The sequence below is a fragment of the Watersipora subatra genome, chromosome 7, assembly GCF_963576615.1.
Source record: "Watersipora subatra chromosome 7, tzWatSuba1.1, whole genome shotgun sequence".
Lineage (NCBI taxonomy): Eukaryota > Metazoa > Bryozoa > Gymnolaemata > Cheilostomatida > Watersiporidae > Watersipora > Watersipora subatra.
In genome coordinates this window covers 24,975,487-24,989,723 of record NC_088714.1, presented here as the reverse complement: position 1 = coordinate 24,989,723, position 14,237 = coordinate 24,975,487, and the positions used below count along the sequence as shown (strand labels likewise).

Below are 14,237 nucleotides of genomic sequence, written 5' to 3'. Positions count from 1 at the left end.
CTTATTTATGCATTGTAATATTTGCATATGTAATTGCTATGTAATGTAATTTTAATGTATTGTAATGTAATTATTATATAATGTAATGCAGGAAATGTTTATAACAGCGTATACATTTACACCTGTGCAATATTAAGCAATTATTCTTCTTTCTGAGTTCCAAGCGGACTTTGAACAGGATTACCTCTCGGTAGCCAGTAAACAAAAAGTTATGCGTGGAGGTGGTGGTGACTATATCTATAGCACCTGTCAAGCACATGCCTAGACTGGTCTGTACAGCTGTTTTATTGGCTGAAGCTTTTGATTCATGCACGCACTTGCAGTTACAATTAGCAAAAGCCATGAATTTCCAAGATTTAATTGATTCTCCTATTTTTTGATTGTCTGACATATGGGCGCTTGATGGCGAGCAGTCAATCGCTGAGTAAAGGGTTAGGAATGAGATGAATATATCATGACAATGCGGTTTTGATATCAGAATGAATGAATCCTTCTGTTACAATTTCATATTGCGTCTTTAACAGGCTGCGGTAAGACAACAAAACCTTGAAAAAAAGCAGCAACTGAGAAGGCAGCAATTGAGAAGGCAGCCTCATGAACTAGTTTTTATAGCTGTGTTAGTGTTATGCATTGCTTGCCTTTGGTAATTTTTTCACGGTTTCTGTCCTCATTTTTTTACAAGGCAGTTACATACAAGCTTTCAACTCATTTCTTCTTCTGTGATTGGAACAAATTGCCAACATCTAATAATTATTTTGAAAACGTGGCTAGCTGTTTTAACAATTTTTCGTCTAATAGCAATTCTTTTAGCAGAGAAACGTATTTTCAACACCCAATGTCGAACCATTTATTCGATTTTATATCTATATAAAAGATTAATGTAAATATATATATATTTACATGAGTATAGTTATAAAAGATATGTATAAATATATGTATATATATTATATAATTATACACTAACAACCATATTATAATAATTACTTATGAACAACCGACTAACACTGAGATTTATATATATTATGTATATATAATATATTATGTATATATAATATAATATATATAGATATTATATATAAATCTCAGTGTTTGTCTGTTGTTCGTGAGTCCAGTCATAGCGATAAAGATATTAGAATAAAAAATCTGCTTCGCATTGGAATAGAACTCAGTACCCCCAGATCTGCAGACTAGCATACCAACAATTACATTACACTTCCAACAAGCAACTTGAAAGCATAATTGCCTACATCATACTTATTATACCTACCAATCTTTAATACCAATTGGTTAAAATAGCACATTTTACGCTTCATTTAAAAACTTGAAGATCATGATTGTGTGAGAGATCATTACCGCAATCTTCTTTCCTAATGCTGGCTTCAGAGAGACAGACATGGCTTTTACTACAGTAAAAATTCAAACTAGCTTAGGCTACTCAATTTCATAATGTAAAGAAACTTAGCCAATTGAAAATACATTTTTTATGCGAAAACTTTTTTTATTACCCGAGCAACACCGAACATTCAGTAGTACATATATACATATGTATAATACGTACATTATATCATTATATATTATTATTGTATTATTTGTGAGCAACCAATAACTTGTTATAACACCACCTTTCACTAATTCAAAAAGTTATACTTCATTTTATGTTCAAAGTTTGTTTCAGTGGATTATTTTGAATTTGGTTATACATTTCCCGCAATTAAATAAGAGATGTCTGAACTAGTGCTGGGCACGGGTTATAAAACCCGTTGAACTCGCGAGTTTATATTCTTTCAAGTCTCGGGTAATAAAAATTTTGAGCATTTAGATTTTGTGGGTTCGGGTTTTGACTTGCGAGTTCGGATTTTGGTACACGAATCCGTCAAGCACAGCGGACAAAAACCCGGATTTATTGCGCCCTGCACTGTTTAACAACCCGCTTGGTAACGCTGCGAGCACAAATATCGGTCGATAGAAAATAGTAAAAAATAATAAATAAATTGTATAAAATTATAATTGCATTGTAAATCTTAAGATATGTCTGTTTGGAAATTTTAGACGTAAAGACCGTATCAACAAACTCGAAATCCGAAAAACCTGTTGGCCAAGAAGCACTCGTGCCAAGCACTACCAGCTACCTGATACTCGAAAAATTCGAACGGAAGTCTAAACTCGTTGGCCGAGACGTACTTATGCCCAGCATTAGTCTGAACCTGTTTAGTTAAATCCCAGGTAAAAATGAGTGTAGATTGTTTAACCTTGTTGAAAATTTAGTTGCATTCAGAAGACCATCTTCATGCTGGGTACTGCTAGTATCTTCATCTTCCAGCCACGTACTGCTAGGAGACAATTTATGACAAAAAATAGGTCTTATTGAAAAGATTTATCTTTATTTATCTTTAAGTAAATTCCAGCTGTAAGTAAATTCCAGCTGTAAGTAAATTCCAGCTGTAAGTAAATTCCAGCTGTAAGCAAATTCCAGCTGTAAGTAAATTCCAGCTGTAAGTAAATTCCAGCTGTAAGTAAATTCCAGCTGTAAGTAAATTCCAGCTGTAAGTAAATTCCAGCTGTAAGTAAATTCCAGCTGTAAGTAAATTCCAGCTGTAATTAAATTCCAGCTGTAAGTAAATTCCAGCTGTAAGTAAATTCCAGCTGTAAGTAAATTCCAGCTGTAAGTAAATTCCAGCTGTAAGTGAATTCCAGCTGTAAGTAAATTCCAGCTGTAAGTAAATTCCAGCTGTAATTAAATTCCAGCTGTAAGTAAATTCCAGCTGTAAGTAAATTCCAGCTGTAAGTAAATTCCAGCTGTAAGTAAATTCCAGCTGTAAGTAAATTCCAGCTGTAAGGAAATTCCAGCTGTAAGTAAATTCCAGCTGTAAGTAAAAAAAACTTTAGTCAAAATGTCTGAACATTTCACCAGGTTGCGTACAACTGTTGGGAGTTAAACTGTTCAGGCATTTCCTGTTTGTGGCCACCCGCTGCGGACACTACTCATTTCTTGAGCATAGTAGTACAGTTATTACTGGTGACATTCCTTTTAGGCTTTGCTTGTGGGTGCTTTAGTTGCTTGTAAGATTTTCTGCAAATACTTGTATTACACAAGAACTCTATAGTAATGATTATTTATTTTGCGATTTGGTTATATAGATTTGGTTTACGTTTGTATCATTTTTTTATCATACCTAAATAGAATAGGTAATAAAATTCAAACTATTTTTCAATTTTGCTGTCAGCTGACTAATATACACTGTTGATCAGCCAAAAAGACCAATTTAAGCTCAGCAGGCCTTCCTGTCATCACCAATAACCTTCCTAGCAATAGCTTTTTCTAAATAGGTCGGACACTCTCGACCACTCCACCACAACAGAGAAATTTCTTCCACAAACACTTCTTTAACAGATCTTTATCTATGTCTCTTGCCTTCTGAGCTCTACATTTTTTCTCATACCTGTAATTAGCGGGTAACTTCAACTGCCAACTTTTGTAGGGGTACAGCTGACAGTCAAACAAAATAAGTAGCCATTGGTCAACTTCATTTTCCGTGCGATCTTTGTTTGAGCTGATAACTTTACTATTCAAGATAAATTATATGTCTTTGTTGCGGTTAAACGAATGCGTGATTTGTTGAAATTGTTACAAGTTTCTTTAGTTGTTGGAGTTCACTATGAAATATTTTCTAAAATGAACAGTTGAAAAAAATAGCTTTTAAATTTCTGAAATTACGTATTGAAGCCACAATGGTTAATGAACCGGCAAAATCTGTTGTTAACATCTATGGCAACTGCCGAAATGGTTTTGCAGTATCTTAGAGGTTCAATTGGGTACATGTTCAGCTCTAGTTTGGCATATTTTAAATTGATTTATGGATCATTATAAATAATTACTATATCAGAGTGACAGAATGCAAAACCACTGCCAACAAAATGAGCATTACAGTTTAAGATGCTCTGAGATCAAACACTATCAAAAACAACGTAATTCGTGGAAAATCTGCATTACATATTAATGGCAAATTATTGCTGGCAAAGATTCTTGGAATCAAAACTTCGTTGGGTTAAACAGAAATTTATTTTGCATCAAAAGATGCCCTGATAACTCAATAGCTGTTGACCGAAACCCAAACTTTTATCAAACTGATCCGGATATCCTGAACTGTGCACTTTGGTTGGGAGCAGAAGTCTACGTACAAAACGACCAGCCCAAATCTCTAGGTAGTTGCTGATGTAACAATGGGATGGTTTGGTTAAAGACAATGCAAACTCAAATGAACTTTGATTTGATTAAATTTACATGCAATATTTTTTCTTATTACATGACAGGCAGTGATCCTTCTACAAAATGTGACTAGTCACCATCACATTGTATATAAAGGGACTTCAAAAGCTTTCCATATATACGTAATGTTTGGAATCTTTATAAGTAATTTTATACGTAATTCAAGTTTGAAACTTATTTGGGCGCTGAAAGAAACTCCTTAATTAATAATATTTAATATTATTTATTCTTCAACTAAACAAAAATATATTACAGTAAAAGATCGTAACTTCCTAGCCAATATTTGGTACGATAAAATGCTTACCTATATACAATAAAATTCAATTCATACATACAACAGGTAAATTGGGTCATATATCAAACAGATGCAAAATGTATAAAAATACAATACTACAAAAATATAAAAGATCTAGCAATAACTTCAAAAACGCATGAATAAGTAAATTTTAAACGTCAGTAGTTTTGGAAGGTTGCCAGCGAGAAGATTGACTATCTTGACGGCGATTTAAGATCTCTGACCTTCGCCTTAGCAGCATTTCTGTCTTGGTCATGTTGGCATCATACGTTGGTTTAAGATTATAGTGACTAAGCTGATATTGATGAGGTGATTTGTCCCCTGCGAGAGTCTGACTAACGTCTGACAGAGTAATGCATGGCTTGATGTCTAACTGCACAGTAATTTTGTTATCTTGACCGTAGAAGTGAGCCTGCGGTGTATAACCTGATGTGAAAACATCATCGTCAGAAAGTTCAGCGCCTGAAGAGGTGTAAGAGCCGAGTCTATCACCGGTAACAGATTGTCGATGACTGGTGTCGGTTGCGCTCCGCTGTTGCGCCTTATACATGAATGGGCTGACTACAGCGGAATTCTTATCCGGTAGTTTCTGTTCCAAGTCGGAGACAACACTATGTGAAGAGCTGGTGGAAACGCTGGCTACAGCACTAGTTGTAATACAGGGTGCAGAGCCAGCCGAAACACCGGCTGATAGGCGGGGTGCAGAATTGATTACAGCAATAGGTGTTGAGCTGACTCGATCACTGGCTGATGAACTGTCGGCGGAGCTATGAGAGTGACGTTCTGAATCAGTGGAGTCACCTTGAGATTCAGTTTTACAAGAGTCTGGTAACAACGCAGCACTTTTCTTGTGACAGTGATTACCTTCGCCTCGAGGTTCTCTAAAAGAAATAGATGAGACATAGGCGGAATTTCCTGTCAGACTATTTCCACCGGATGAATTTGTAGTTCCATTTTCTGCTCTTTTTGATGAGCTCATTTGCGAGGGCTTCACTTTGGCTAGGCCAGTAATTCTGCTGGAAGTTTGTTGCTTGGAGCCCGGCGGTAAATAAGGAAGTTGGTGTGGTTTTGCAAAGTTCCGAGTAGATGCGCGTTTCTTTTGACAACCAGACGACATAGCCCCGTCACCTGAAATCAACAAAATAATGTCATCAAAATAAATGCAGCAACCCCGCGACTAGGATCGTGGAAATATTAGTAGCAACCAGAAATTGGCATACGGATATAAATAAATACAACACCCAATAAATTCAAGGGTATATCAACCAGCCCATAACAGGAGAACAACAAGTGAATTATGCATTCCAGACAAAAATTATATGATTGCATAAAAGTTAGGAGAAGACACAAATTTTTGTGGCCAGTAAATGAAGTTTGACACTGAGCACTGCATATAGAGTATTCCATGGACTGTAGATCTCAATGAAATTAAAGTACTATTGGCTATAAAAGCTAATCTAGAGGTCAATTGTGATTTTGTAATTGTACAACAGGAACTGTGAAAAAATGACTTATAGCAGATGTCTGACTCATCTCTTGACAAAAAATGAATGAAAAACTATAAAAATCTGCTCTCTATGTGAACTAGAATAATGTCAAACAACTATTTTAGTTTTTTGAGTAAAATAATTAAGCCTTACCATATATTGCAAAGAAACAATAAAGACGGGCTAATGCAGTTTTTGCAAGATTATAAATCACTACAGGAGTGAACACTCCTCCAAGTGTACTAGCTAGTAAATGTATCCCGTGTATATTAGCGTGCACGATTACAGGACAACAAGAATATTGTACAACTCTATGGACAGCCATGTTACCAGAAGTGAGACGGCGTTTAGTCTGTACCATCAGAGTTGATCTCAAAACTAAAGAAATAACCATGCTGATAGAGTATAGAAGAGCAACCTGCCCGTATACAAAGAGTACGATGGAGTGAGAAGAATCTGTTGGTGCAAAGTTAAAGATTGAACTTACACAAAAAGTATCGCTATTTTTTACACATCGCGATTATTTTTGATGTTTGAAGTGATCTGACAGCCAGAATGTTTTAAGATTAAAAACGATAAGGTTTGACTCCGGTTAAAATGCTCGAATCAAGCAAGTGTGATTATAACATATAAAGTTGCCAAGAGGCTGACAGAATAGAGACGCGCAACTCATCAACTTGAACGCAATAGCTGATAACAACTGCAGCAATGATAGCAACTGGTGACTACATTTCGCACATATTTTACTTTTGAGCGTTTTAACAACTATCAAGTTTTGTTGATTTTAATCTTGAAACATCCTGGCAATCAGATCACTTTAACATCGATACTTTCTGATAAAATCTACCAAAATTTTGTACAAGTTTATCTTTCAGGTGAGTATGTGTTAACAATTGAAGACAAAATTTGTCTGACGTAATCTTATAAGTCGTAAAGAAATTTGCTGTACCACACCTTTGTTTACAACTTCAAAGTGAAGTTTCTATATTTTTACACGAGCAAAAACCTAATATAAGCATGAACATCTAACAAAAATAAAGAAAGGAAAGTATATCTACAGCCTCTTAGTGCTTTAAAACAAATCAGATGCAAGATTGAAAAGAAATAATAAAAATTTTAGCATATTTTGATCACCACCTCTACACTTCAATAGAATTATGAACAACTCTATTGACATAATAGATGAAACAAATATAAACTTTTATGCTACAGTACCGAATTAAATTCTGCTCTAATGGCTTTAAAAACTATTACTACATTTGACCGAAAATAAAAATTCATGCTGCTGTTTTTCAACATAATTATAAACTTGATAAAATCCTAACTTCTCATAATGGAAGTAAAAATGCGCAGTAGCAATCTGATTGAATATCATAATTCCCTTTCGCAAATTAATTATAACAGTGACTGTGACACAAAATGACTTCTAACCATTCAGTTATTTAAAGTGCAATTAAAACACATTATAAACCATTTATCAGTTTCTTAAATACAACCACAACCTAACCGCACCGGCTATGATCTAATTCAATGTTTAACCAGCTAGCCGTACCATAAATTTAAATAGCTTTACTCCAATGCTAACTTATCTTCTCTTTTCACTATCTGGTAAAATTGCAATAAAATTGATTAAAAAAATCCAAAACAATTTTTCCTAAACAAAGATTTAGCATTTTCTTGAGTATGAAACTTTTTAGCCAAAGGGATCAAAGTCCAATCTATAAACCTGACTTTATACAGGAGAGGAGTGAAACTTCAAGCAAAGGATTTTAAGTTTCAGAATGCGTCGTCAATTTTAAATGAATGTGATGGCTTAGAGTTGCTAGATGAGCAAATAAAGATATAACTTGGCTGTGCAATTGGAGTTCTTAACTTCATTCATTTGATTGCGCTTACCTAGGATTGATTCGGCCACATGTGGGAAAAGGGAGAACGATTCAAAATAGTGCAAAAATTGGATCTGGGATGGAAAGGTAAACAGGCTATAGTAATGATAACAATAGATCACTCAATTCCATCTGGCAAAAACTATATCTGCTATAAATCATGCAGAATTAAATTTTTTAAATCTGAAAAAGTTGTATAAAGTGACCTTGACTTGTCAAAGTTTCTAAAAAGTTGATTAGACACGTACAGAGAGACAATGTGATAAATACTTGCTTCCTGGCACACCGATTTTTCGATCTATAGCCTTGTAATATTGCCAAATGAATTCTGGCCAACTCATTTATAATTCATGTCGTACCAACTTCTGTATTTGCGTTATTGAATTGCGTTATTGGATTGCGTTATTGAAAGCGCTAAACGAATTCTGGCGATCTCATTTGTAATTCATGCAGCACCAATTTCTGTAATTGCGTTATTTTAGTATTTAGTAATGCGTTATACTCCCTTTTTATAGATTTACCAAAAAAAGCAATTTAGTACATAGAAGAAAGCGCCTGCCAACGCACAAACACCTCCAACGAATAGTTTGTGTTGCTGGTACAGATCTATGTACGAATAATATGAAGCAACTGCAACAATACTAGTTGGACTAACCTGCAGCGCGATGCAAGGCAGCACTCGGAGAAACAGCTTTGCCTTCTCGCCCTTTTACTGCCGCCATTTCTCCTAGAGCATCCCTCGATGTACTCGCAGCACCAACTGAATCAACACGACTCACCAACTTTCCAGCAGCATTTTTCTCCTTTGTTCTAGGCAGAGAACTCGGTCTAACAGCTGATTTTGGACTAGACTGCGTAGGACCTGGAGGAGTAACGTTTCTACTATTACAACTGACGGATCTAAGGGCACTAGTGCTTCTTAAAGCAGCAGTACTCGTCTTGCCAAGCTGGGAGGCAGCAGCTGCTGTATCATTATCCGAAGCGGTATTTTTGCCTACACGTTTCGCTGATGCAACATTAGGTGAGTTCTGGTGAGCGGATGTCTGGTTGCGTTTAACAGGAGTTGATATCCTTGACGATTTAGCATTCATCTGGGGAATGTTGTTGTTACTTCTCGAGATGACCTGAGATCGCTGACTATAGACAGGTTTGACAGAGTTGGTGGGTTTGGAAGGACCATGTGATTCCTTTACTTTACTGTTAAACTTTCTAAATGGACTTTCTGGAGCCCTGGCAATTTTGCTCTGTCGGCTTAACGATGACTTCGCACCAACACCGCTGACAGCTTTTTTGGTAGCACCTTCAGTGTTAAGTTTTCGTCCTGGATAAAGAGGTTTGCGGCAACCTCGAATAGCTTTCGACTTTTCCAAATCAGAGATTGGTTCTGCGCTGTTGATATTTGGTTTAGTAATTCTGGGTCCCCTATGGCCACATTTGTTGGGAGTCTCCCCAGTGCCTTCGTTAGCTACGCCATGATCTTCCTCATCTACTGAACTGACCAGCTCTGGTGCGGTAGATGAGTCTTCAACAATACATGACGGAGGCGCAGGTAGATTTAAGGTAACCATATTAAAAAACTTATCCTCTGGTTCCTTGGCAGCCTCTTCAATGGCAGCCAAAATCGCGTTGACATCCTGTTTGAGTAGTTCACCATTTTCAATGAGAAACACGTCTTCAAACTCATCCTCGTCGCCTGAGATCTCGATGTTGCTCTCGATGGAGGGCCCATTGGACGTATCGGTCAAGAGGGCAATAGCCGATTGGACCTCACTCGTAGTGACGGTGTAGGTACGACGTCTCAACTCTCTCTCTCCGGCTGACAGCCTCCTCTCCTGCAGCAGTAGCAAAATATGATCAGCAGTGTATAAATAATACAGATAATTATAAGAGACCAACTAAAGCAAGACTAGATACTAGCCTATGTCTGAGCATTCCATTTTTACGAATACTTCAATTGTTTAGTTCATGTTAAGTACTACACTTAACATATTTTCATATATTCACATTAGTATTTTCTATAGCATTTGACACTGTTTTTTCAACAACCCAAAAGAACAAATGTGCAGCCATATATAGTCTTGTTTTATATAAAACAGTCAGAGCCTAAAGACAATTTTGATGGCCTAAGAATGCCATTCACATCGGGGTTAAAAAACAAGCCATGAAGCATACCAATACAGACTTTAAATTAAGGAAACTCAGGCTTGCGGAATAAAACCCTTTACTGCCGACAGAGAGTCTGCATTTCAAAACCTGATGGTGGCTAAACTATGACACCTAAATCTGGACACCAAGCACGGTTCAGCAAACTTACTAGAATATGTTCTACAGGTTATTACTGCAGAATTCATAATTATACACAAAAACATAATTTTAAATAAAAATCATAGGATAATTTCATTGAGAATAAACCGACCAGAATTAACCACAGCACACAGAAAGGATTATCAGATACAGCTTCTATCCTAAGAAAATCTACATAGTAAGATCACTAACGACCCTGTAAGAGTCAATGCAGGCAGTACATGCAATACAGGTGGCATGCAATCATATAGAAATAGGAAGCTGGACACGAATAAGCTGAAGCAAAGAGGGAGAGAGAGTTTATAACGCAATGCTTACTTTAGTAGGCAGCTGACATGCTCGGTGCTCGAGGGTCTGACTTAAACAATTATATCTAAAATATAAAACACAAAAACAACAAAAATCAATTGACAACAAACGCAAAGCAAAGAACGGAGAAGACATTAGAAAGAAGAATGAGAAAGACTCGTGAGGGGACTCGATAAGGGGCCACGAAAAGAGAACAAGGGTGGACTAAGCGGAATAGAAGGCTGACTGAGAATATATGCGGTAAGCTCATTGTCAGCAAGAAGAAATGAGCCAAAAATGCACTAAAAAAGCTCTCCTTCCTCTCGCACCTCTACTAATTACCGTACTTTTCGGACTATAAACCGCACCCCTATATAAGCCGCATCCTCTTTATTTTCCAAAAACCGATAATAAAACAATACAGAGGCCGCGACTTTGTATAGGTCGCAGAACTCAGGACTGCTTTTTAATGCGGCAGCAACTTTGCTGTTTAAAACGGAACAGTGCCAAACGGCACAGTTTCATATTAACCGACGCTTTTTAACTTAGTGCCTAACGGAACAGTACCGTGAGGCATTGTTTCATATTTTCTTTCACCGCTAGAAGCGCACTAATTGGAGGTTCTGGTTAATGCGCCCTAGCTGTAAAAGAAAAAGCCACAGATTAGCTGCACCCTTATATAAGCCGCATGGCTCAAATCATCAGAAAAAAGTAGCGGCTAATAGTCCGAAAAGTATGGTACATTTCTTGTGTGGCCTGGCAGTAGTTTAAGTTCTTGAATATACAATGTTTACCCATCTGCAACTATGACTTAGTAGTAATGGATTTAATACACAGCCAAATGCCCACTGTTGGTATCAGATTCACAATCAAATGAAGTTATTATATATATATATATATAGGCCTATATTTTTTTTTAAAAGTCATACTTCATCCCAACTTAAAATGCAACCATATTTTACATGTTAAAAATTATAACAACAGAGCTTACATTAACTGTAGGTCATCACAAAATTCAGGTCTAGCGGAGACAGACCTTTTATATAAATCTATGGTTCACAACATTTATGAATTACAATATTTTTGAATTTAGATGATGTTTATCCTTGGTTAATAGACACCAATGAGAATGCAGGTAACACTCATGAACCCTGAAGAGACAATATATATATTTTAGGCTTCTATTCAACCTTATATTGAACAGCCGAGGACGAATTCTCCATTCATAAACATATTTGTTGATAAGCATCAAAAACTAAAGCTCAAGTAACAACACATTTTTATCAGCTCCCTACTGTTAGGACGATTATGAGAACCACATTCGTAAATAACACAATTGTGAAACATCAACATAGATTTCAATTATATACGCAAACGAAAATTACCTTAATTTATGCCCATTACTTTTATTGTTTGGCGCTAGCTTCAGCCACATTTAATAATTGTGGGCATTCGTTGCGAAACTATTTTTCCACAGACTTGTATCTATACTTAAAATATATTGACCAATAAGATGCGATATCATTCGATAATTGACCAATAAGATGCGATATCATTCGATAATTGACCAATAAGATGCGATATCATTCGATAATGGAAAAAAGCTTAACTCGGTTTTGAACTTATATAATTAGCTATAGAGGTTCAAGATTTTCAAAAAATCACCAGATGATTGAATATTGCAAATAGACGATTCGCAATATATCACGATATCATTATTATGTAAAAAAACTTGTAAATATTTGTTAAAATTTGTTGTATATTTTAACTTAAAAAGAAACTGTTTTGTGTTCTGATAATTACAAACATTTATTTCATGAACGACTGTTTATTTCATGAATGACCTGAATGACACATTTCACGGAATGAGTGTATTAAAAAACTAGATGACCAGGGCATTTTAGTTCCAGTGTCGTTCATTCTGAAAATCGGCAGGTGTGAGATAAATCGCTATTACATGACTATATCGTTTATACGATATCTCTTTAAATGGGGGCGATTTTCATATCGTCTACCTGAAAAATCGCCACTCATCAATTAAATCGCCACAAACAATTAAATTGCCACAAACAATTAAATCGCCACATCTTGAAACTGTAATTAGCCATGAGAAGCACTGACGGAGCATCTAGAAAGCCGTGAATGAATAAATCCCATATGAGTAGGCTACCCAAGAATATGGAGGGCCTGTGAAAAGGCCAAATGAAGGAATGTAATAAATAAGCGGAGTATAAGGAAGAACTCTGAAGGTATGAATGTGATTAGCGAATGAAGAGAAGCCTGAACGAGTGGGACCGATATCTGTGAGACAGTAAGTAGGAGTTTGATCATCACTCAACAGAAATGACAAAATATCGAGTTTGTGGACACCTAGAGTTCATTTGCATTTTTGACAAGTAATTAATTTTTTGAAAGTGTCAACCTACACGTTACCAGTTGTAATGCCAAAATAATAATTACCATAAGAAATGAGGAAAGCAAATTTTAAAGAGAACAGCTATCAGTCAGAATGAGGGTGTCTTTAAGGTGACCCGAGTAGACACTGATCAGTTGTTACGCAGAGATGACCGGGAGATGCATCTCACTCTATCCCAGATATTGATCAACAAAAATCTCGATTGAAGAGAAGCCATTACAGGCGTCACAGGATACGCACTGCTAGAGTACTAACAAAACATAATAGAAATATTTATTGATTTCTTGCCAAAACATTTAATGCTACACAATCGTATGCAAAAAATAAAGCATTGCAAAACAAACTTTGTTAGTAATAACAAAAAATTGGGCAGAAAAAACAAAGAAAATTATGGTATGGAATAATTATGGTGCGCTTTTGTCAAACAGTAAAAAATTCCAAACGCGCCTCTCGCCAATCAATATTATAATTTTTGAATAGATTGTACGAATTCTTGTGTCGCAACCATAAATCTCCAGATGTTTTTCATTTTTGCTAATCTGACCACAGCGTGGCAGGAAATACAAATGCAAACGATTAATTGATTCAAGCGACAATTTCACTTAACAAGAATGAATAGGTAGATATAAGCTATAAACATAAATTTTGAAAATTTGTGCCACGAAATAAATTCGCGTGAAAAGAATTGTATGGGCGAGACCAACTGACCTTGAGCTAAGCTGTCCAGTAGTCTGAGTACCTTCACAACAAAAGAAACGATGAAGAAGAAAAGAAATGGGTGAAAGACATAGAAATACTAAAACAACCGTAACTGCCCCAAGCCATGCAGGTCTCCGAACCAGGATAACAACTCATAGCAACAACAAATAATACAACATCTACTGAACCGACACATGTACCAAGTGTTTTATACACACACCTGTGAACACTAGTCACTAGTACAGGCACTATGGACTAGATGGTGATACAACTATAACATGCAATGCAGCACAATGACGCCAAACCAGACTAGAACTTGTATACCTTAGAGAACTGATTGAGAAGTTGAAGAACTACAAAACAGAACCTACCTGTGTCGACTTGTACACGGTAGACACACTTGACGGAGAGGTGGAAATGGTAGCTGTTGAGGAAGACACATGATCAGATTTGACGGAATCGGTAGATGTATCAGTAGAAACACCTAAAACAAATACCCGTCGTAAAATCAGTGTGCAGTGTTTTTAAAATGAACGCGTTGTATCTTTGAAAAGACAAAATATACATTAACACTTTGCAAATAGCACTGAAAGGA

The 14,237-nt window shown here is 36.2% G+C and overlaps 1 protein-coding gene across 1 annotated transcript in view; it reads right to left on the bottom strand.

Moving 5' to 3' along the window:
- Positions 1-4,474: 4,474 nt before the first annotated feature.
- Positions 4,475-14,237, bottom strand: part of LOC137400580 (serine-rich adhesin for platelets-like) — a 56,495-nt gene continuing 46,732 nt past the window's right edge. Inside the window, exons 23-25 of the mRNA XM_068086910.1 lie at positions 14,014-14,126; positions 8,591-9,767; positions 4,475-5,690 (exon numbers count right to left, since the gene is read on the bottom strand). Coding sequence (XP_067943011.1) covers positions 4,714-5,690; positions 8,591-9,767; positions 14,014-14,126 — 2,267 coding nt within the window. The 3' untranslated portion in view covers positions 4,475-4,713. The remainder of the gene's footprint in view (positions 5,691-8,590; positions 9,768-14,013; positions 14,127-14,237) is intronic.